At 41.4% G+C, this 23,049-nt stretch overlaps 1 protein-coding gene across 3 annotated transcripts; it reads right to left on the bottom strand.

The window, feature by feature from the left end:
* Window positions 1–769: 769 nt before the first annotated feature.
* Window positions 770–23,046, bottom strand: LRP3 (LDL receptor related protein 3). Of its 3 annotated transcripts, XM_072980748.2 has the most exons (8): window positions 22,623–23,046; window positions 17,670–17,915; window positions 16,835–16,882; window positions 15,666–15,804; window positions 11,619–11,827; window positions 9,679–10,765; window positions 7,976–8,108; window positions 770–5,849 (listed from the first exon to the last, which is right to left on the bottom strand). In XM_072980748.2, exons 2-8 carry the CDS (start codon window positions 17,686–17,688, stop codon window positions 5,031–5,033), a joined length of 2,454 nt encoding a protein of 817 aa, XP_072836849.2. In that variant the 5' UTR covers window positions 17,689–17,915; window positions 22,623–23,046; the 3' UTR covers window positions 770–5,030. The 3 variants fall into 3 exon arrangements, with proteins under 3 accessions (XP_072836849.2, XP_020668306.3, XP_072836852.2); XM_020812647.3 differs by lacking the exon at window positions 17,670–17,915; XM_072980751.2 differs by lacking the exons at window positions 15,666–15,804; window positions 16,835–16,882; window positions 17,670–17,915 and having other exon boundaries at window positions 22,623–23,042.
* Window positions 23,047–23,049: the final 3 nt, after the last annotated feature.

Below are 23,049 nucleotides of genomic sequence, written 5' to 3'. Positions count from 1 at the left end.
CCCCAGAGTTCCTCTTGCTGCCGCTCAAGTCATCTCTACTGGTTAGGGTCATCACGGATAGCTATTCTTCTGGTTTCTTCCTCCACTTTTTGTAGGAGAAAATTATCAGCCACACAAGCCAGGAATTTCTTGGAAGGTCCATATTTGGCAGAATTTGTCTCCCAACATAATTGGGGTAATTGAAGTCTTCCAGTACTACTGCTTCTCAGAAATTCTAGCAATTTGTTTTTCAAATGTTTCTTCTTGATAGGGCAGTCAGTACTAGACTCCAACTACTTTCTTGTCAACATTTCTTGTCAAAATATACTAGAGTTCCATTAATTCATTGCATTCCTTAGTCTGGATCCAACCCATTAACACCTTGCTGTCAGCAGTGTTCTGTGTGCAGTTCCAAGCTTGCCTGTATAGGGGGCTGCAATCTATCAACTCTTATATCAATATCTGATTCCAAATTCTCACCTTTCTTGATCAAAAGCAAAAATTCAGTCCAGCCTTTTTTTCAGGTGACACATCTTGCAATTGCAGGCTCTCCTTTGTCTTGGAGCCTCAGCTTGGCTCCCAGAGTTTTCTGGCTTTCTTTTAGCACCGACTGTCAACATTCTGTGCCTACTGAGCATGTGTGTATTTACTTCTGTACGGCTCGGGGTTTCTCCAAACATGGTAATACCTTCCTCTTGTTTTTCAGTGGCCCTGAAAAACACCATCTGATTTTGCTTTGAAAAGGGACAACACTTCCAGCGCTCTTGTTCATCCACATTCACACAGGAAAGACAACTATAGGTTAATTTTATTTTTTTGCTTTGAACTTTAACAGAAAGATGGTTTCCATGTTTTAATTTTCATGGTTAATTGTAGGCAAAAAACCCCACAACAGATGGCAACCTTAACAGTTACAATATAAAGCAATTTGCTGATACAGCACACTCCTAATATGCATCATCCCTGCTTAATTCACTCAGCCATTTTATCCCATCCAAAATCTGGAATCCATTTCCTTTTTCATTTACTTTTAAATGAGAAGACACAAATTAAAGAGATTGTGGATTTTCAGCCCCTCCGGAACACTCTCTTTGCATCTGATAATTCATTTACCACTACCACTTGACACTGCCCTTTTTCTTCTCTTTTCCACATACTAGGAAGGATATTATGAAGTATGAGAATGCTGGAGAAGCATTTGGTTCCATTCTTAAAAACACTCAGCACAGTGGTAGTTAATGGTGGGTATATTGGCTGCAAACTAACACACGGTTAGTGTCTTCAAATACCACTAACTGCAGTGAGACTGCAACACATATAACAGTGCAGCAATGTGCATCTCAATCACAGGCAATAAGCAGAGAATGCATTAAAAGAAACATCCCGAAGGTGATGGGGAAAATGTTAAAAACAAAGTGGCTACCTAGAGCCAATTCAGAGTTTACTGAAGTGACATGGGAATAATGCTGTCAGGACTCATGACAGGTTCCATTCTATCCATGTTTTCTTTTTCATACCAGAAAGGTAATTTCCCATGCCAGTTGTTGAAATAGGAGCCATGAGTCAGTGGCAAAGCAAGTGCTATGCATACAGAAGGTCCTGAGTTCAAATATTTACATCCCTATTTAAAACAATCCGTTTTGGAGAAGTTTTATGGGACCCCACTATAGTAGTGGAAGGGGGGAAGCAAAACATTGGGATCAAAAATATGAGCATACTTTAACTAAAGCATCTTACTGACATTAACTAAGCCTTGAGAGGCATTCCAGGTTTTTAGAATGGGAAAACCTGTGCATGAAAGCTATGAAAGAGGTATCACAAAAAAGTGCTGGGGATCCCCAGTCATATTGGGACCTTAGGAGACGTACAGTCATCCCTGGAGCTTGAGATTTCCCACTCCTTACCCAAAAGGATTTTAGATATGATTGCAAATAGCTCTACCTAAATCCTCTTAGGTTAGTATCCTGTTGCCAGGGAACCTGTTACAGAACCGTCATTTCCATGTCTGGTTCCTCTTTGGTCACTACTTGGTCACAGTAGCCCTGTACAAACAGAAAGCCTCTTTTAAAGCAATGGGGTAGTATTCAGATCCAAAACACACCAGCAATCAACAGGAATCAGGCAGCCGCAGCACTGCTATGCTCAGGATTCTAGCCTTAAACCCTGCTGGCTAGCCGGAGTAAGATGTGATTCAGTTCATGGTGCATTCACATATTGCTCTTTCCCAGCAGACCATGAAAGTGATTTGGGAAGCTGTTCAAACTGAATAACCTGGGATTCAGTCAGGGAATTGCAGGAAAATATAACTATACCACTCTAGAAACAGATTCGTAATTGGTCAATTGAGAAGACTTCTGTTTCTGATTGTCACATTAAAACAGCACAAAATGGCTTGAACATGAACAGATGTCTAAAAGGTGGTCAGACTATTTTATTTTAAAATATTAAAGCAAAAGGCACTGATCTTCACATAGTACTTAGAGACTAAACAATGCCAGCCGTCAAACCAATGAACTTCAACTGAGAAGTCATCATTATTTTTTTAAAAGGTTGAGGAAATCTAGTTATTCTTTTAAGACACTGGTATTTGGGCCATGGCCTTGCAATTTTAATCTCTTCCACTGGCTTTCAAACATTCTATTTCACAAAACTCTTTCAAAGCCATTTTGTTAAATTCCAGTGATTGAAAAACATTCACTTATGCAATAATAGGTCATGTGCAGTACAAATGTTAAATTAGAATTCATCCTAGAATGTACCCCAAACTACTCTCATATTTCAGACAGGATAGATCAGGATAGCTCAGACAATGCAGGAACTTACTGGGCAAGATTCAGGCTGATGCAGAGACTGGAAGCATCCACTTCAATTTAAATCCAGACTTAATATGATGACTGAACATGAGGAACTATGGTTAGTTTTAATTTAGTTACTGAGAAGAGACTAAGATCAAATTGTGGTTTCACACCTCTGTTTGTTCCCTGATTAGAGTGTAGATAAAACATGGTTCCTTTTGTTCAGGTGTCACAGGGAACTGTGGTTTGTTTATAATCAGAATGGACACTTTTGTTCTTCTCTAGGACATAAAAAACAGAGAAAAAGAAGCCTTAGACTCCTGAAGGATCATTTATGTATTGCAAACAAAGATTATGATTGATGGGAACGCGTTGAGTCCCATGTTAGCTAGGACATTTTTTCAGGAAGGACTCCATGCTATTCGTTTATTTTCTTGCTAAAAAAAGCCATCTAAGAAACCCCACAGTTCTGATATCAATGTAATAGTTAGATTACCAGCTTGATGGCTCGCCTGGGGAAAAAAGGGCCAAAACTGGAAGGTTTTGAGGCTCACCTAGGCCTAGCTCCACCTGCCTTCTTCTTCAGAAAGAAAGCTCCCAGCTAGCTCCAAGGAAGCTTAGGTGGAGCGAGGCCTAGCTGAGTTTCACAGCCTTCCAGTTTAGACCTTTGCTCCAAGGTAAGCCACATGTATGCATATGGAAGTCAGGTAGAACTCCCAGAATGGGGAGTTATGGGATTTATGCTCCAGGAAATGTGAAAATTTATTGCTTCAACTGCTAACACTTGTAATCTGAGTGGGGGAAGACACTACATTTAAAAGCAGCTCAACAAATATCCTTGCAAAGGTGGTATAATAATAGCCAATGCAAAATCACTATCAAGCAATTTCACTGTAATCGGCTTTTTTGTTATTACATGACACAATTGCCAAAAAACCCCACCATCTTTGTATGCAACACATAGAACTTACAGTAGTTGCTAGATTTTCTTGATCTCTCTAGTCACCATTATGAGTAAAGCAACCACATAAATGAATGTACCTTCAGAAAGAAAGAAATGCTTCACAGACCCAATTTCCTGTTAAACAGTTTACCCCAGGGCAGCATAAACATGGCTTTAATTTAAACAAATATTTTAAATTGACAATAATTGGATATCTCCAGTTGAGCAGTCACAATAACAATTGCTTGTGTCTGGTGTCTGCTTTGCCTGCCAGCTGAATCCCCTCACGCCTATAAAGGGGAAGCTGGAAGCTTACTTTTAATCTCAAAAGGGGAGACAAAGTGATTTCACAAACAAAAGAAACAAGGGGATTTAAAGAAGTGTCACACTCGAATAGCAAATCCTTGTTCAGGGCTGCTTGCTCGTAAGTCCACAGATCAAGGAGAGAAAGCTGGGAAACACTGCATTGGAGGGGTGCCTCTTCAGCTCTCAATGGCAGGCAGATGAAAAGCGGTAGGTCTCCTGCTCTACTCCACAGGTATATGAGGAACTACATGTTTGTTCCTGCACAGGAAATCCGCAGGGTCAGTTATCCCTCTGGTAACTATTCATGGATTTTTAAGCAAGGGTACTGGAGAGGTCTCCTAGCACAGCGAGCATTATAATCAGCAGAATAATGGTGGCAGACACAGACAAATTAAGTGAGATTTAACCATCACTTGGCTTTTCTTACCCAAGAGAAGGGAATATATAGCCTTCCAGATACTGGTGAACTCAGCTCCCATCACCTCCAGCCAAGACTACTTAATGGTGAGGGATGAAGCAAGTTGTTGAAAGTCATCTGGAGGGCCACAGGCCACCCATTTTCACTAACCTGAGAGCAAAGCACTTTCCCTGGAAACTTATCCCCTCTCTATATCTAAATGCATATGTATCTACCAATAACTGTACTTAATGCATAAGATGGTGGACTTTTGCCTACCAAATACCTATGCCACACAGGCACACAAAACTGAAGCACAGCCAGAGAGCTGTTATCAAGAAGAGGTGATAAGAAATTCCAAACCATAAACACTTTGGGAATCACTCTTTTTATATAACACAATGATTTCTTGGAGAAAGAAATGTATGATTGTGTGAACACTTTTTCATCAGCTGTAGGTTCCATATTTATCTCATTTAATCTTGTCCTCTATAGTTTCTTCCCCTGAAGATTGATGTGGGGTTTGACAATGGATATTGGCTGTGTTGGCTACAGATTATGTATACCACAAATACAGTGTAAAGGGTTCATAGAACTCAGCACTATCCCATTAACAAACCAGTAAAGAATCATCATCACCAGGGCTGATTTCTGTGCAGGGGGGAGGGGATTCTGGTATTGGCACTTCTGTGGAATGGCAGCAAGCTGGGTGAATGCCCAAGGGTTCTTCATGATATGTATGTGGGCAACAACAGTGTTGGCCATCCACCTGAAGGGGGACATTCATTGGGCTGTCAGAGTACAAAGACTCCCATGTTTTAAAGGGAAGTCTACATGGCTCTTCACTTCGCAAATGGCACCTGCTGGAATGTCTGCTCTCTGCAATAGTCCTGCTGGATACTGAACCAACATGCTGGTGCGTTTCTACAACCCTTTCCAACAAAGGGTCTCTAAATTTTTCTGACCCAGTCTTGCTGGTTTGTCTAGCTTCACCACTGCAGGTGCCTTCAGCACCCAAAAGCTTGTTGCTGGGTCCATTCTCTGGTTCTGATGGAGCAGCTGTACAAGTGTTTGACAAAACATCTGGTGGGGATGGATTTGTGGCTTCTGTCTCTAAAGGCAAATTACTGTTTTCAGATTCAGGGAGCCCCTGACTCCTGCAGCAGATCTCTGTTTCAACATGAGGTCCTTCAGGAGAAGGTGGGAGACTCTGAGCAGTTGTCCCATTTGTGCGATTGATTATCCCATCCCCCAGCATTGTCTGGGAAGTGTGGGGGGGATTTAACAGTGGGATCTGACCTCTCACTCGTGGCCTGTGGAAGAATCTGTTCCACAACCTGCCCAAGCGGCGGCGAGAGGAGCTACGCCTGGAGGAGTGGCGTCGCATTTGTCTCCTCATGGCTGTTCGGATGTTCTGTAAGACCGATGCCTGTAAGGAAAAATAAAAACAGTTTTCCTCATCTGCATTTGCAGTAGAAGAGAATTCACTAACATGCCATATTTCTTGCATGTTGTCTTAAAAACAAAGCTTTTGCGTTTAAAAATGTGAAATAAATCCTCCTCAACACTTTTTCATTTTCTTCAACCTCCTGATCTCAAACGTGCATGTTTATCATGATGACAGCAGACAGCTCTAGGCCCCTCTGTTTGACCCGACTGTCAAATGCCCAAACTGCCTAAAAAGCTAACACAAACGAGACCCATATAGCCTGATAGAAAAAACAGAGTACATCTCATTGCCTCTGTAATTGCCAACGTATCAGTCATTAAAGGGTCATCCTGCAGTGCAGAATACAATTGGTAGCACTAGAGAATAAAGGAAGTGCAAAACAAAATCCAATTAATTATTCACAGACAACTGCACTAGTATAGACAAGAATCACCCTGATTGTCAAAACAAACTCAAGACTTTAGCCATATTTTGAAATGTATTCCAAAATAAATTCATTATTACTCCTAGACAGAAGCCCGCAGACACTCTCTCTTTCTCAAAGAGTATAGAAGTTAAAGACTATGTTCCTAAAACAGCCTTTTAAACCATGAATATAGAGAAACGTCCAATCTATTTATTTCGAAACTCACTTTTACCAAAGAAGGATGTAAATCTTTGTTTCTTTTGCTGACGCAGGTCAAAGTGGAAAGTTTCTCAACAATGGGCAAGATTATGAGAGCTTTTGTGCATTTTTACATATTGTGAGTGTTTTTGTGAAAAATTCCAAACTTCCTTTATCTTTTCTCAAATATAACGATTTTTTGCTTGAGAATACCATGGTTACAATATGTTGCAATTGCTTATGCTGCTGCTCACAAAAATGTGATTCATTTCATTTTCACATAAGAGTGAACAATCTTGCAGCAGCTGACAATTTTTTAAGAATGAAAAGAATGTATTTGTTATAATCATAACCAAATCAATAGAACAAATTTCAAAAGGTGCATAGTTGATTGTATAAGGTAACTCACTAAAAACAGGTGAAAATGGTGTAACATGCAGTCAGTAAACACGCACCTTTAAATGGCAAACCACACACTGCATTAAATATGTTGTTTGCTAATGCTTAATCTTCATGGGGATTGCAACTATCTAGTCAAGGTCCCAAAGAAAGTCTTCATCACACTCTAAAGCCATTACCTGGCACAGCAAAAAAAGTTGGTGATTTTAAAAAAAGGTTGCATATTTGGAAGCTGCCTAGAGTGGTCCGGTGGGCCAGATAGGCGAGGTATAAATTAATTAAATAAATAAATAAATATCCATTTCATGAACTGTTAACAAAGCATAGCTCTTTCCCTCTTAAAATGCAAACATGAACCTTACTGTAGAAGTAAGATTTTCTTATGCTGGAAGGGCACTACTGAACTGAGAAGAAATGTATTCGCAAAGGCTTTCACGGCCAGGATCTAATGGTTGTTGTGGGTTTTTCGGGCTCTTTGGCAGTGTTCTGTGGCAGGGCAGAGTTTGCTGAATCATTACATTAGGCTGCACAGGGAAGCCATTGAAATCCACAAGGACCAGCAGAACTTCAACAAAAAAGAGGAAAGTTTGAAACTCAACAAAACTTGGCTCCCAGAAAAATACAGCACAAAAGGTCAACAAACTCTGCCCAGCCACAAGGACCGGGGATCACTACACACAAAAGACCAGCTAATAACACCCATCAATCACAGTGACAGATAATCTCTCCTCCTTATCACAACAATAAACCTCCAACAAGACACACTAATTGCCTATCTCCTGAAAAAGGACAAAAGCTGATCTCACAGCCATAAATACTCAACTCCCAAACAAACTGTACCAGAGCACAGAGTGCTGTCCTCTGAAGATGCCAGCCACAGAGACTGGCAAAACGTTAGGGAGAACAACCTTCAGAACACGGCCAAAGAGCCCGAAAAACCCACAACAACCATGAGAAGAAATGCCTTCAGAAAAAGTAAGCAGTATACTTTATGCTTTGGTCCTAAAGTGATTTACACCAGTAATACAAAAATGCATTTTCAGATTCTAATCCCTCTAGTATTGCACTGGAAAGACAGAGGACCAAAGACAGTGTCATTGACCTGTGACGCATTGTAAACTGGGAAGTCTTCTACTGGTGGGATAAGCCCCTGTGCAATGAGCTGGCCATAAGAAGGTGGAGCTTCACGCCTCACAAACTCTGCCTCAAGACGGGTCATCTGGGTTTCAAATGCCCTGCAATCAAAATGAAAAAAGGAGTAGCAGGGAGAAAAACTGACAAGCTCAAAATAGACTAGATGAAGTAGTGGTCCCTCTTTTCTTTCTGTTTGTAATTGTCCAAAATAACAGTGACAAACTGCACTGCCCACGCATGACTAACTTTACTTTTGCAGGCATTACCAGCTGAAGTACAAACGTTCCAGTAAAAGAGCTTTCAGGAAAGAGAATAATTGAGAATAGTGAATAGCAATGAGATTTAATGAAACTACTTTCATTTTCACACCTTTGAAAAATCAGGTGCCTTCAGCAAAGCTGCTACACAAAATAGTGTTGCTAGGATTCTGCCACTGGAGCAATTTCATCACTTCCAGTGTGTGCCAATCTCTGCTGTTTCAAATAGCAGAAATGAGCAGTGTCAATATGAATGCAACACTCAAAGGGAACAATGATTCCATACTGCTTGGTAACTCTTTTTGTATCTTTCAAAGAGTAGAAAGTGCTTGAAGCACTATGGGGCGGTATATAAGCAGCACACTTTGCTTTTTGCTTTTACTCCCAGTTCAGCATTAAAATAAAATCAGATTCTTATTTTTTTTTATTTGCAGGTTGGGTAGGGATGCCAAAGTATTCATTTCTTGCCATGGGTACTCATTGTGATAGCTTGGGAGTTTGGAAAAATATGTCGACCATACTTTAAAACATACTAAGATGAGATATCCGTATACTTTGTCTGGTCTAAATACTTTGTTTTGTGGAAATAGGAATCAGCAATGAGTCGAACCACTCCATTTTTTGCTACAAGGATTTCCTGCTTTGCTAAACCAGTTTCTCTGTGGTGCCCAAATGAGGGCCGTTACAGGCTTGCCACAGTTTAAACTAGGGATGAAGAATTTTGGTGAGTTCAGGTGCCAATTTTGTCCATCTAGAATGTGCTGACTCCTCCTCAGTGCTCCATAACCAAATATAGCTAATCAGAGCACTAAATTTGAGCAGATCACCAGAACCCATTAAAGCATGTTTGTTTTAATTGGGTTTTCTCATTTTGCCATCAAAGCTGAGCAGCAAAAATTAAGGAAGCATTTTCTACCTGCTTTGACAAGATTTTGGAGTTTGTCAATGAAATTCGTTAGCACTATTTACCACAATTACTGATTTGCCAGCAAATTTCACTTAGGAACAAAAATATTATTGGGGGCCACATGTAGCCTGGCTCACATTTATTACTGGTTTAAACATACTGTACTGCCATTCCTTGAATTTAGATGTCAAAGCTGAGCACGATTTGTTTAAAACTGGAAATAGATGCCTCTGATGGACTTCTTGCAGACACAAAAGAGAAGAATTGGAGAAGAGAGAGCACATGAACTCAAAACAAACTATTGGCCATTAACACACTAGGAAACCACAGTTCCTTATTACTTCTGAATCAGTATTAAGAGTAGCAAAAGTGAAGCACCAGTAGGAATGGCAGTTTCTTAAGTTATACAGAAACACATCTGGGGGTTTTACTCTCCAGAATTTTTGAACAGTAAGAAAGCAAAACATCTTCCTAATAAACTAAGAACAAACAACTACTTCACTTCACCTGTATTCCCTGGTTCTCAGCGAGTAGAGCTTAAAGGCACATCCCAGGGCTATCACTAAAAGCAAGCCACAGACAAGGCTGCCAATGAGAGCAGCTGTGATGACTTTCCTGGGCACAACCACCAGGCAATTATGCTCATCACTTCCATCTTGGCAATCCTCCTGCCCATCACAACGCCATGTTTCAAAAATGCACAGGTTGGTACCACAGTGGAAGTTGCCTGGTTGGCATGTGAAGCAATTCTTCTCATCAGAGCCATCAGGGCAGTTTTTTTGGTTGTTACACCGATCGAGCAAAGAATAGCACAGTCCACTATTGCCTTCGCAGGGGTACTCATTCTTTTGGCACGCGGGACAGTTCTCTTCATCTTTTCCATTCGGGCAGTGCCACCACCCGTCACAGTGCTGCTTATCGGTGTAGCACTCCTCGTCATTCCCACAGGGGTGCTCCCAAGGAAGGCAGTAGCCTTTCACCTGATAGGTTGCATTGAAGCCATGGCCAGTGCTCTTTGACCGGGCATGATATGATACTGTCATCTGCCCCTTGGATGACTCCAAGGTTACTGTGTGCCTGTTATTACGATATGAAAGAGTCTGCATTAGTTTATCACTTCTCTCCCCTAAACCATCATAGACTTTTACATAGTCATTATACCCAAGCTGCAAGTCGAGCTGCAGGAGAACATGACGGCTGTCTTGAGTGTCCACGTACCAGGTGCAGCGGAGGTCTGCTCGGCTGTGATCTGAGTGGAACAAATCTGGAGAAGCAAAAGATCCATAAAAATTCCCCAGCCTTTTGCCACATGAAAGATCAGGGCAGTTTTCTTCATCCGAGCCATCGCTACAGTCTTTAACTGAATTACATTTCAGCTCGTTCAACAAACACTTGGTAGAATGAGCTATGCTGCACTGGAAAGTTCCAGAAGGACAGATGCTAGTCTGAGCCTCTGTTGGGGGGACAGTGCAATTTTTCTCATCAGAGTTATCACCACATTCATCCATGGAATTGCACTTCCAGGTGCTGGGTATGCATTTGCCATTTAGACAGTGGAATTCATCAGACTGGCAATTAGCCTGGCCAATTCTGCCTGTGAATGGTAGAGGTACAGGTTAGAAATTACTACAAACACTCTGTTGCTTCTCAAATTCTAGTTCAGCATAAAGCACAGTCCTGGAAGCAGAAGCTTCATAAACAGCAATATCATTCCATCTCAACAGCAACAAACTTCTTTACCCGAATCTCCCAGCTGGCTCCTCTGTATGTAATCCCCATTCATCTTTACACTTAGTATCCCTATTTTGAACAGTATCCTGTCCATCAAGATTCAGTCCGATAGGATGCTAATTTTGGCTTAATCATTGTGGGAGATAAATTGGCAGGAGGCTGTAGCTTGCCTGAGTAAAACAGACTGCATCATAAGTTAGAATAAGCTGTGTCAAAATTTTAGATTAATAAACAAGGTATAATACCAGCCAGTATTTTTTATTATTATTACAATTAGTAAAATAATTTCTTTTGTTCATTTAATCAAGTGCCTGGTGCTGTGATGTTCCTAATACTGTTCTCTAAAATGTACAAGGCTGCCAATGAGAGCAGCTGTGATGACTTTTCTGGAAGTGTGTTAGACTTGGACAAAACAACTAGAAAAAGGATTTTGCATCTGTTTTTGGAATTGATTGACTTATTGATTGATCAATCGATTAATTGATTGATTGAACGATCGATTGATTGATTGAACTACAAGTCCATGCTGAGTAGACTGCTCACCACAAGCTGATTCGATGGCTCCTGGCCTTTAATCAACCTCAGACTGACAGTCTCACAGAATTGTTATGAAGATTAATTAAGCCCACGTAGAAATAGAAGAAAACAAATGAGGTCTGGCATCCAACTAATACTGTGGTTTGGTATCTAACTAGATAACCAAAGAGAGATTTTACCTCGGACGTAGGAAAGGCGAAATCCCTGAGCTTGCCCTGAACTTGATGCATCTGAGTGGAAAAATATCCAGATGTGATCCCTGGCAGAGATGAAAGAAGGTGGGATTAAGGATCCACAAACTTTGTATTCCTCCCGTTTGGAAGATGGGCCAATCATCAACCAGTCTACTGAACATTTGGGAGAGTCCTCCAAATCAAAGTTCTTAAAACTGTCAAGATAAAAGAAAGAAAGATCTGACTGGCTAAGACATACAAGGAGACACTAAAATTGTGCATTTAACAGATTTTGCTAAAAGCTTCCATGCAAAGTGGATTTTACTAAGATTTCCGAATCAACCTAAGCACAGAGTACAAGATGATACCATATCAGGAAGGACTGGTAATTCCTCCACTTGTGTTCAACACAGTGCTATGACATGTACTATAACCAACTATATTTCCAGTTGTTGCATAAACATCTAGTATCACTTTTTATTTTTTATTTCTTCTAGAAATCCAAGATGCAAATGAGATCGGGACACCAAATCCTAGAATCTGGACTGTGCAATAATTTTTTTAGGGCTGGTTTCAAGGTTCCTTCTAAGCTGTGCACAGCTCATCCAGGGTTCTGTCAAGGTTGCACATGAGTAGCTGGCAGCCAGTTTGTTTACTTTCCATTTCGAATGAGGCCTCACCCACCCCCACAAACATGGAGCAAGGCTCCCATGCAGCAGGACAGAAACTTAGGCGAATGTTGGCTAGTAATTTCTATTTTCAATGCAAGTTTGGTTCCTGAGAAGAAGAAAAATACACAGCAACATTTCAAAAATAAAATTTTCATTAGTAAAATATTTTGCTGACAGACAGCCTCAGCCATGTTGGAAGATAATGGTGAAGAATCTCCTTAAATCTGAGAGCTGAATGTAAGGAATTTCTTATCGTCCCATTCGAGGGACGGGTGGGTCCAGAGGCAAAAAAGATGAGACCAAAAATAAAAGCATACTTTGGCTTAAAGTTCTTACTGTCAGTCACTTAGCCATAGTAGAGACATTTTCAAATTTTTTAGATTATAAAAAAGTAAGAAGCACACTAATCAAATTGAAGTAAAGGGCAGCCATGTGGTCCAAACAAAATAAAACGCAAATGCAAAAATAGGTGATACCTTTATAGATCACTAAAAAAAATCACACAATAAACTGAGCTTTTGTGGATTACACACCAGTTCATCATAACTGGCTATCTAAATTGCAATCGTAAGAGAGTAACCAAACTCCTCACCTCCACCTAAGGAAGACAAGCCTGGCAAACTGCCAAGAACGGCTGGACTTAACAGCTAAGTGCAACTTTCCTGACCCCCCCCCCAAAAAAATCATTGTGCCATGTACTTCTGGACTTTTAAGTTCTTCACGCTGGTACAATCCTGATGAAGTGGTGTTTAATCCATGAAAGCTCACATTTATTGTGTGATGATTTTTAGTGGCCTATAAAGGTATTGTCTGTTTTTACACAAAGCAAAGTTATGATGGAAATGAGGCTGTGATCATCTCTAGTGAACTGTAGAAGTCTGGATTTGTGCCTCGTGAAAGCTGAATTAAAACTCCAGGTGTGAGGCTCCCTTACTTGCTCAGAAGGGCTATCTCAGTCCCTAAAATAAGCTGGCACTGATCAAATTTAATACTTTCTCTCTCATTCCAAAACTAAAGGTTATGAGGGGAAAAACAAGTCTGGACATTAGCTTGTAGCCCACAGTTAAAATAACCCACAACAATTAGAAAACTAAAATCTTTATTTGATCATTAAAACCTGAACTAAAGCTTCCAGTGCTAAATCAAATGGTACTAAATCAACAGAAACTAGAAATCTAATTAGCTTTGCTTGCCAGCAAATACATTAGAAGAAATCCAGGGGAAACAATTATTGATACCTTCAATACGGCAACTGTATCAGCCAATTCAACCAAGAGAAGTCACTATTGTTTGTTACTTTTTCCACATAAGGGCAGACTGTGAACACAGCTGAAGCATTAATTGGCTCATTAAAAACATTCAGCTCCACTGTTCAGAACAATACTGTGAGAAGTTTGAAGCCTTGGTCATATTCCCAGCTCAGTTACCACCATGATGTGTAGCTAGAAGCAGTGGGCCTGGACAGCCTGGTGCCCCCTCCTGATGGCCACAGGAGCAGATGTCACAGGCAGGCCAGGAGCCTCTCTCTTGCATTGCCCACCTGGGACATTCACTTGCTGAGACTCGAGTAAAATGCATTGATCTTCCTCCCTGCCTAGACTTCCTCAGGGGACAAGCAGACATTTTTATTTCTGCTTCTTGCATTTGCCATTATGCCCCTTCCATAATCAGTGGGGGCAGAAATCCGATGGCCCTCCAAAGACATGGGACTCCAAACGCTCCCATCAGCCCCTTCCAGCACAGATGTTACTGCAGTTCAACCACAGACGACAGGCCATACACTCCTTGTTGCTATACTGTACTATAAATAAAGGAACTAAGCAAGTGTCCTAGTCAGAGCATAAAGGAAATCACGTAAGTGTCATACAACTGGCTGTGGAACTGGTTACATAACCAATCTCACAATCAACGTGAAAGCAGGCATGTAAATGGAGAATGCTTATGTAATTGACCTTCCACAACTGGACAACACAGGATGTGCAAACCCTAGACTTCTGGCTATAGAGAGAGTAGTCTCTGGTTTCCAGTTTCTAGTTATAACTAACTAATCATGCTTCCCAAAGATAGGCAAAGAATCTTCTATTTGATTTTAGTGTTTTGCAGAACCAATGTTAAAGAATATACTGTATATGAAAGCAAGCACTTGCCTGTTACATCAGTTGGGGAATGTTTTTAAGTTTACATCTAAGTTTACAGGGTAGAAACGTTTCATTGTTGACAGGCAATAGCACCCAGGACATAAGAATGCAATCAATTAATTGGCCAAGTTTAGTTAATGGACTGCATTGCTGTGTCCTGTGTGGTTTGGTTTGGATGGTATATCAATTTTTTAAATTAAAGCACTCTAACGTTTTCTGATCTAGATAAACTATATCAAAATCTTTCAAAAGAAACAGTTACCTTGGGATTCTCAATCAAGTTAATCAACAGGGATACATAATTAATCCTTTGGGGTGCTGGGCAAGTAATGACCTGGAGCTAACAGAGTGGGGGCTGAGATTCCCATAAATATGTAAGATCTCTCCCATCAAGTCCTACGCCTCTGGAAATGTAGTTGTTACCTATTCGTTTGCAGGAATATTTTGGGGTAAATATAGTCCCACATATTATGGTGGAACAAAGTTTCTGAATGTTGCTTTTTGGAATATAACACCCACATCTCCCAAGAATCCTAAGTCAAAGGAAAAGAGTAAACTCTGTCAAGGGTCCTATGTATGTCAGATCACATTTTGGATGTCATGAATAGGTGCTGGCTACACACCTTCTTTTTACCTCCTATTCCTTCCCATCTCCCCTTGTTTGTCAATACAGTACATCCTAAAGAGCCAAACTACATACAGGATGTGCAAACCATAATTTTCCTCAGAACTGGAAAATGGCCTACTTTGCTGTTGCTTTTAAAGGGCTTAAAAGTCTACCTTGCTGATATCTAGCTTTAGGTCTGAAAAACTGAGTTTCCAATTCTGATTTGGAGGACATCTTTTTTCTTTTGTCCAGAACAGGAAGGAAGGCAAGTAACTACAGAGTGCAAAGCTAACAGGAAGCTCAAGATAGTTCAGATGTAGATAGTGGTTACACTTGAACAGAAATGAGGAAAGAAAGTCTCTACTTGGATGACAACTCTGAGAGTTGGATATCCTGGTAGCTGCAGTCTAAGAAAGCGTATTTGCATCTGAAATGGCCCACTGTTTCTAAAGCAGGCTTGAGTACTGTTACTCTCTATCAGTGTACCCTATATAATAGTGGATTTGTCAGGCTAAAAACACAAGTTTAACATACATGATTGAAGAATAACGTTCTTTTTCACACACAAGCGTTGGTTGGCCTACCAAAATTCTGTTTCATCAAAAGAATACATTTTCCATCCATTCGCCCATCCTACCTAATGGTTATCACATCTCCACGATCACCTTGAATATACCAGCTGCAGTTGACAGCTGGAGGATAGTTTAGTGGCCAGGAAGGGCTATATATGACACCTCGTCGTTCAGTATGTTGTTCCAGCTTTCCACTGCAGGCAGCTATCAAAAACAACAAATTGCCAAATGTTAAAAATAATACGATAACTAGTTCTGCTGCACTAGTTCTTTCCAGAGGTGCAATGATTTATTTACTTACACCTATTTTTATTTTTGAATACATTTATTCAATGTATTCACTAATCTTTGAAGCAGCACGCCTCGTTCTCTCAACCCCACACTTTTGGCAGCTCAGTGATGTAGGTTAAGCTGAGAAAGAGTTACTAGGTCAGATCACACAGTGAGCTGAGTGGAAATATGTATCTGGATGTCCCTAAATTCTAGTTTTATACTCTTTTAAGTTCTGCGTCAATTTAGAGATATTCTGGGATTTGTTTGTTTTTTGTTCTGCACTCACACTTTTTGCCTTCTCTACACTTTTGTACTCAAAATTTACAGTGCACAATGAGAGTTCCCATTGATCTGCAATGGACAAAAAAGAGTATTTACTTTGCATTTTTTATCACCTAGAAAGACTTTACTGTAATCAAGGTGGATAAATTTATCTCTTTTCACAGCAGGTTAAACAGCAAAGGAATAAAGCCATGCCATTCATAATCTGGACCTGACGAGCAGATATTTAAGGCAGGGATAGGTAACTTGTGGTCCTGCAGATGTTGTTGAACTGCAACTCCCATCATGCCTCACAAGGGGCTCTGCTGGCTAGGACTGATGGAAGGTGCAGTCCAATAACATCATGAGGGCAGAGGTTTCCTAACCTTGCTTCAAGGAAAGGATGAAGGAAGGATCTGGTCCTTCAGCTAAACATTTCTCTGTAATACTAGAATCATGATTGTTTTTAATTTCTATAAAAAGCCAACTTCTTCTCAACATGAAACTTCACTGCAACAGTCTCCAACACGCTGCCCACAAGATAAGGCCATGCTGGTTAGCGGTGATAGCGCTGGCCGTCTTACACATCTAGAGGGAGCCATGTTGGGGAAATCTGCTTTAGGAGAAGCCATTGTTCACATATAAGAAGAACAACAAAGCCCATCTCAAGTGCTAATAGAAAACAAGGGTTGTAGCTTACCTAATGAAGGGACAGCACTTTCGATTTTTCCAGACAAGAAAAGATTCACTGTTTCAAAGGGAAACACAAATAAATCAAAGTGTTTGGGTTGTTTTTTCATTGTACTGGCAGCAACAATAGTAAAGATATCTATAATGGGCAAAAAAGACAGAGGCAGTGAAGTAAACATAGCTTCCAAACTACTAGATATAGGTTTGGTGCAGGTTATCTCTATTAACTGAAATATTATTATTTTACTAAACAGTTACTGCCTATTCTGGAACTGAGTCATAATTTAATTAGTTTCAAAGCTTATACTGATTGTTGTAGGTACTACAGTGCCATCATGTTAATAAACTTCAGCATTAGCAGGCTACTCAGTTACTGTAATCCTGTTGCATAATTTATGTCTGTGTAAGGCTTATGACATCATTGGCAGGGAGTGATTTTTGGTAATCAAAGACTTCTGCCCTGTGGTGTTTCTGACTCCTGTGCAACACCTTTCATTGAGTGGAAGCCTTGGAAGCCAAGGGGAAAAAAAGTAGTATTTAATTACCAAAAATCTCATCTCCCTGTAATATAATCCAGTGCAATGATTTTAAATATTTAAAGACTTTCTCCTTCTGTCTTGTGGATCCCATGTGATGGACAACATTACATGGGAGTCAAAAAAGGCACAGCACAGAATTTGTTGTTTGGTCATTAAGTGGTGTCCGACTCTTCGTGACCCGATGGACCAGAGCATGCCAGGACCTCCTGTCTTCCACTGCCTCCCGGAGTTGGGTCAAATTCATGCTGGTAGCTTTGGTGACACTGTCCAACCATCTCATCCTCTGTCGTCCACTTCTCCTCTTACCTTCACATTTTCCCAACATCAGGGTCTTTCCCAGGGAGTCTCCTCATGAGATGGCCAAAGTATTGGGGCCTCAGCTTCAGGATCTGTCCTTCCAGTGAGCATTGATTTCCTTCAGAACAGGTAGGTTTGATCTCCTTGCAGTCCAGGGGACTCTTAAGTGTCTCCTGCAGCACCACAATTCAAAAGGCTCCATTCTTTGGCGGTCAGCCTTCTTTATGGTCCATCTCTCACTTCCATACATCGCTACTGGAAAAACCATAGCTTTGACTATGCGGACCTTTGTCTCTGCTTTTTAAGCACAGAATAGGAAGCTTTACATTTACTCAAAATCACCCTCTATTGGTGAGGCCATCACCCTCCCAAAGACACAAGTTATGCAGCAGAATTTCAGCCTGTGTACGAAATACCCACCTCATTCCTAAATACTCTCATCTAATCAGATTTACCACCCATGCTCAGTCCTTCTCTTTGCATGGGATCTATCTGTTCAAGGATTTTTTGTCTGTTCAAGTCAAAATGGTTCCCTTCATTTCACCACAAAATACAGAAGAGCAGTCATATGAGGCTATTGCAGGGGGAAAAAACTGAAATGGAACCAATTACCTCGGGAGGTGCTAAATGCTCCAATGCTGGAAGCAATCAAGGGAATTGATGCCGGCCACAGAGACTGGCGAAACGTTAGGAAAAACCACCTTCAGAACACGGCCAAGAAGCCCGAAAAACCCACAACAACCAATCAAGAGAAAGTTGGACAATCCTTGGTCAGATCTGCTTTGATTTGGATTCCTGCACTGAGCAACAACTGCCTTATAGGCTCCTTCCAACTCAATGATTCTATGACTGTTTAAAATTTAGATTGCACCAACCTTAATCATGGTTAGAAAAGGTATGCTAATTTGTTATGTTAATTCACAGCTGTAATGGGATAAGAAGCAATGAACTCAGATCAAGTCTAAATATCAAATCAAACCTTCTGGTAATTAATCTCTCTCTCTAAGAAGTGCCTTCTGATTTTAGATAACAAAGCAAAAGCAAGACCTAATAAGCTAAGATGGAGGGGGGAAATGGTAGAAGAAATGTAACTGGAAAAAAGGATAAATCCCTCTCAAATGTCATATTTTGATCCTCCAAAGCAGTGGTTCTTAACCTTGGGTTACTCAAGTGTTTTTGGACTGCAACTCCCAGAAGCCTTCAGCACCAGCTATGCTGGCTGGGGTTTCTGGGAGTTGCAGTTCAAAAACACCTGAGTAACCCAAGGTTAAGAACCACTGCTCCAAAGCATGATCTGAAGGGTCAGCAATGTGCCACATGCTCAGATGCTGCCCCCTTCATTCTCTACATGAGGGTTCCCTTCTCCCTTTCCTTCCCTGTTCGAACCATGGCTTCTTTGTAAAAAACCACATGAACTAAACTATAAGTACTGATTAGGGATTGCTTTTGCCTGCAAATTATTGTTAAACCATGGATTAAAGGTACTTCCCAGCTCATGCTAGTCAAGGTTTGAAGGGAATGCTTGATTAGCCTGGACATTATGGCAACCTATGATAAAAACAAACTGGGAAAAAGAAACTAATAAAGGGCTTGTGAAGAAGGGAGGGTATAAGCCGAGTGCACAATCCTGACCCTTAAACACGATGCCTGAACAGGGCCCACTGCTTCACTGTGAAACTTCAGGGAATGGGAAGTGGATGTGAATAGCAAAAATAGAATAGCACTCTGTGCTCTGCACTAAAATCATAGCTAATGCTCTGACTAAAATAGACTATTAGAGAAATGGGGGAAAGAGAAAAATACAGTGTTGGAGGGACATTAATGTCAAAGGCGAGGTGAGGAGGGGGAACTAAATTTGCTATGGCAGGTGCTTCATTAGTGAAATCCACTATTTACTGCCTTCCAAATAAAGATATGAGGTGGTATTTCTGAATTCTGGGTGGCAGTCCAAGGGCAATGGCAAAGTCATGCTCCCCCTCCAATGCAGCTAAGTTTATGCCAACATTGACAATACACAGAACAATGGTACAATATTATAAAAAAAAATTCTCATTTTTAAGAGGGAAGATTGCTTCCAATGGATAGTAATTCCAAATACATATCTAGAGAGGCATCTTCCTTTTGCAATGGCAGGTGTGATGGTGGAAAATCTTGATCACAACTATGCAAGAAGGGCATCTAACATCTGTTCGTTTAAGGTCAGTCTGACAGAAAACCCTACTAATGCCCCTCACCAAAAGATGCACTGTGCTGCTCCACAAGCCATTGTTCCAGAATACCTTTGCTTTCGTGCTGTTCTAATTTAATTTATTACTTTTATTTGCAATCTACATAGAGTTTCCAAGGTTTTGCAAGCATATATTGAGGCATATATTGTTTGACCAAGTGGCAGGAGGGGGAGGTTGTTGCAAATAGCCTGTTATACTGTACCTTTTTTTTTTTTAAATCTTCAGAATGTTGACAACAGTTAAAAATCTGCCTATTTGTAACTGGGAAACCTTTTATTTGTTTGCTTCTTTACACATACCCCACCTTTCTCCTTGAAAAAGGACCATAATTTTCAGCTGCCCGCACAAGCTACGGAGTAGTTTAACACTGCAGCTGCTAGACTACCAGGATATCCCAAGCACAAACTGCAAGGTTCCTGTCCAAAGGTTTCTACTTTAAAACCACTGCCATTTGAATAGATGCTCTTTGTTTTAATTCTCCAGCTCTACTCTCCACATATCTAGCAGCACTGCACTTGGGAGTTATTTATTCCTACTTCATCAGCTGAAGAAAGGAGGCCTAAAATGATTACTGAACACTAATTACCCACAAGTACGGTCCATTGATTTCTTTCATTTTAATGTATCTTTATCTTGGATCAAAAACAGAGGAGGAAATAAGAACCTTAAGAGCTTACTACAATTTACTTGTCTGAAAGATAAGAGTGTTGTTGAGATTCACAACAAAAGAGAATCCAAGGCTGGCAACACAATGTTTACTTTGTATTTCATCAGAACCTACTATGAAAGTTAAATGGAAGGCAGAAGGTTGTAGGCAGAAAAGGAAATGAGACGTGGGATGCACAGAGAAATTAAAAACAACCAAAAAACCCCCAAATCAGGATTTTTCATCTTGACATTATTGAACTACAGTATTATAATCCAGAGGAGAGCCATGGCTAAACGACTTCATCTTATGAGGCTGAAGAGAAGATCTCTGACCATGTCAGGGAACAGCACAAGGCTGAAATAATGTAAAACTTGTCAAACATTCAGAGCTATATTTAAGTCAAAATACCAGTTTTGTTTCTGACCATGCAATGAATTATCTTAACAACCAGTAAAGAAAAAAGTATTTTCTGGACACCTGTGTATGGCAAGGTGTACCCATTAATACTCAAAGTTAAACAAGTTCAATGGAAAAATTAAAGATTTCATGAACCCAAGAAGAGTCAGATTTGTGTACAGATTCTCACAAACCAGAAACCTCGGCCCTGGATCTGCCATCCAATTCATACATGCCAAACTATACAAATTTTCAGACAAACAATACCTCAGTTTGGAACCATCAAACAATTTCCTCCATTTACTTATCAGTATGTTCCACTTAGTTCAACACAGCTTACTCCTAGGTAAGACTGCAGCCTAAGTTATATTTCCAAGTGATGTGATGGCTTTATAAAGAAATCCCCCACCAATAAACTATTAAGACTATTTTCATATTGAAATTAATTTCTATATATTTCAAAAATAAGTGGAAACAATGTGTGCTATAGTATCTATCCAAATAAGGTTTATTTATTTTATTTTATTTATTTATTATTGGACTTATATACCGCCCCATAGTGCTACAATAGGTAGTTAACAATAGGTTGGTTAACCAACAATAGGTTGGTTAACAATACCAGTGAGATTCTTTCCTTTCCTTCCCAGATGCAGGACAGGAATGTACAACATACTGTAAATCAAGAGAGCCCTTACCAAAAACAAAAACCTACTTAACTTGTTTGTTAAATGAAAATGAGCCACAAACACTATACTCCTTTACATTTTTAACTATAGGCTACTAACTTCTGCCTCCAGCTAGGGGAAGTAGGCAAGAGCAAAAACAATCCCTAATGATCACAGTAAAATTATCTACAGATCACTAAGAACAAGCCACTCTCCTACAGAGCAGTTCCATGCAGATCATAACCTGAGTGTGTGTGTGGGGGGGACCCCATGCATTCTCTTGAGCAAACAGAGCTGATGTCATTCCATTCTGCAGCAATGCCTTTGCATGAAAAAAAAAAGATAGGCAGGACAAACACCAAATCCCCACCTCCTGTGTGCTTGGCATGTACCCTCTTGTCCTGAACGTATGCAAGACGTACCAGAGAGACAATGCAAGTATCTTGTGCATGCCTCTCTTTGCTTTCTATGGGGTGTGTGTGTGAATAGCCTTCTATGTGCCCCATCTGGGTGGAGGTTGCCGCCTGCAAATTTCCACCTCTGGTGTATCTCTTTAGGGACTAGATATCACCACGGATCGAGGTTCGGTTGGACTTGGTTACTGCCCATCTGGTCCAGATGCTTGGACAGGGAGATGATGTTCTGTCCATTAACCGCCAACTGGCACCCCCTAAAGATCCAGATGCCCACTGTGTGGGGCTGGATGAGACCCTTTTCCCAGGCCCCTCTGCCTGCCCTCCCTCGCTCTCCACAGATGCTCTCCACCACCCTCGCTTCCCATTTCTCTCTCCATCTGCAAAATGCCTTCATTGTCCTTCGCTTGCTCGTCTCCACAGTCGTTTTTAGCCAAAAGCCTCCATCTGGCTCTCCCTCCTTCCGTCTAGAAGCCTCTCTCTTCTGCTTGAGTGAGTGAGTGGTGATGGTGAGGATGATGAAGCGGAGGAGGATAATATTGCCCCACTCTGGCTCCCTCTCTCTTCCTCCCTCTGGTTTCCAGGATCGGTCCCAGCTCGCCCTGACTCACCCAGGCAGAGGGCAGCCAGCGGCCCCAGCGCGCCCGGCGGACGAAGCTCGGCGGACGCCGCGTCGTCCATGGCGGGTCTCCTTGCCCTTCGCCCGGAGGAAGATGCGCGGCGCCTCCGGCCGCTTTCTCCCTCCCACCGCCGCCGCCACCGCCGCCACCTCCGAGCCTCACGGCGCCGCCGCCGCCGCCGTCGCTGCTGCTGCCGCCGCGCTCGGGGAGGAGCCGGCGTTGGGCCGGGCAGGGGGGGACGGCCGCCGAGGAGCGCCCCATCTCCGAGCCATGGCCCCCGGCCTCGCCTGGTGGGCTGCTCGCCCCGCCGCAGCAAGGCAGGAGACCGGCGCTCCCGTAGCCGCCGCGGCCGCCTCTGGTTGCCGCTGCGGCCCAGCCCCGCGTGACGCGACGGCTCTGAGGGGCCGGCCCAGGGCAG

Source organism: Pogona vitticeps, chromosome 10, assembly GCF_051106095.1.
Source record: "Pogona vitticeps strain Pit_001003342236 chromosome 10, PviZW2.1, whole genome shotgun sequence".
NCBI lineage: Eukaryota > Metazoa > Chordata > Lepidosauria > Squamata > Agamidae > Pogona > Pogona vitticeps.
This window is presented reverse-complemented; position numbering and strand designations above follow the sequence as displayed.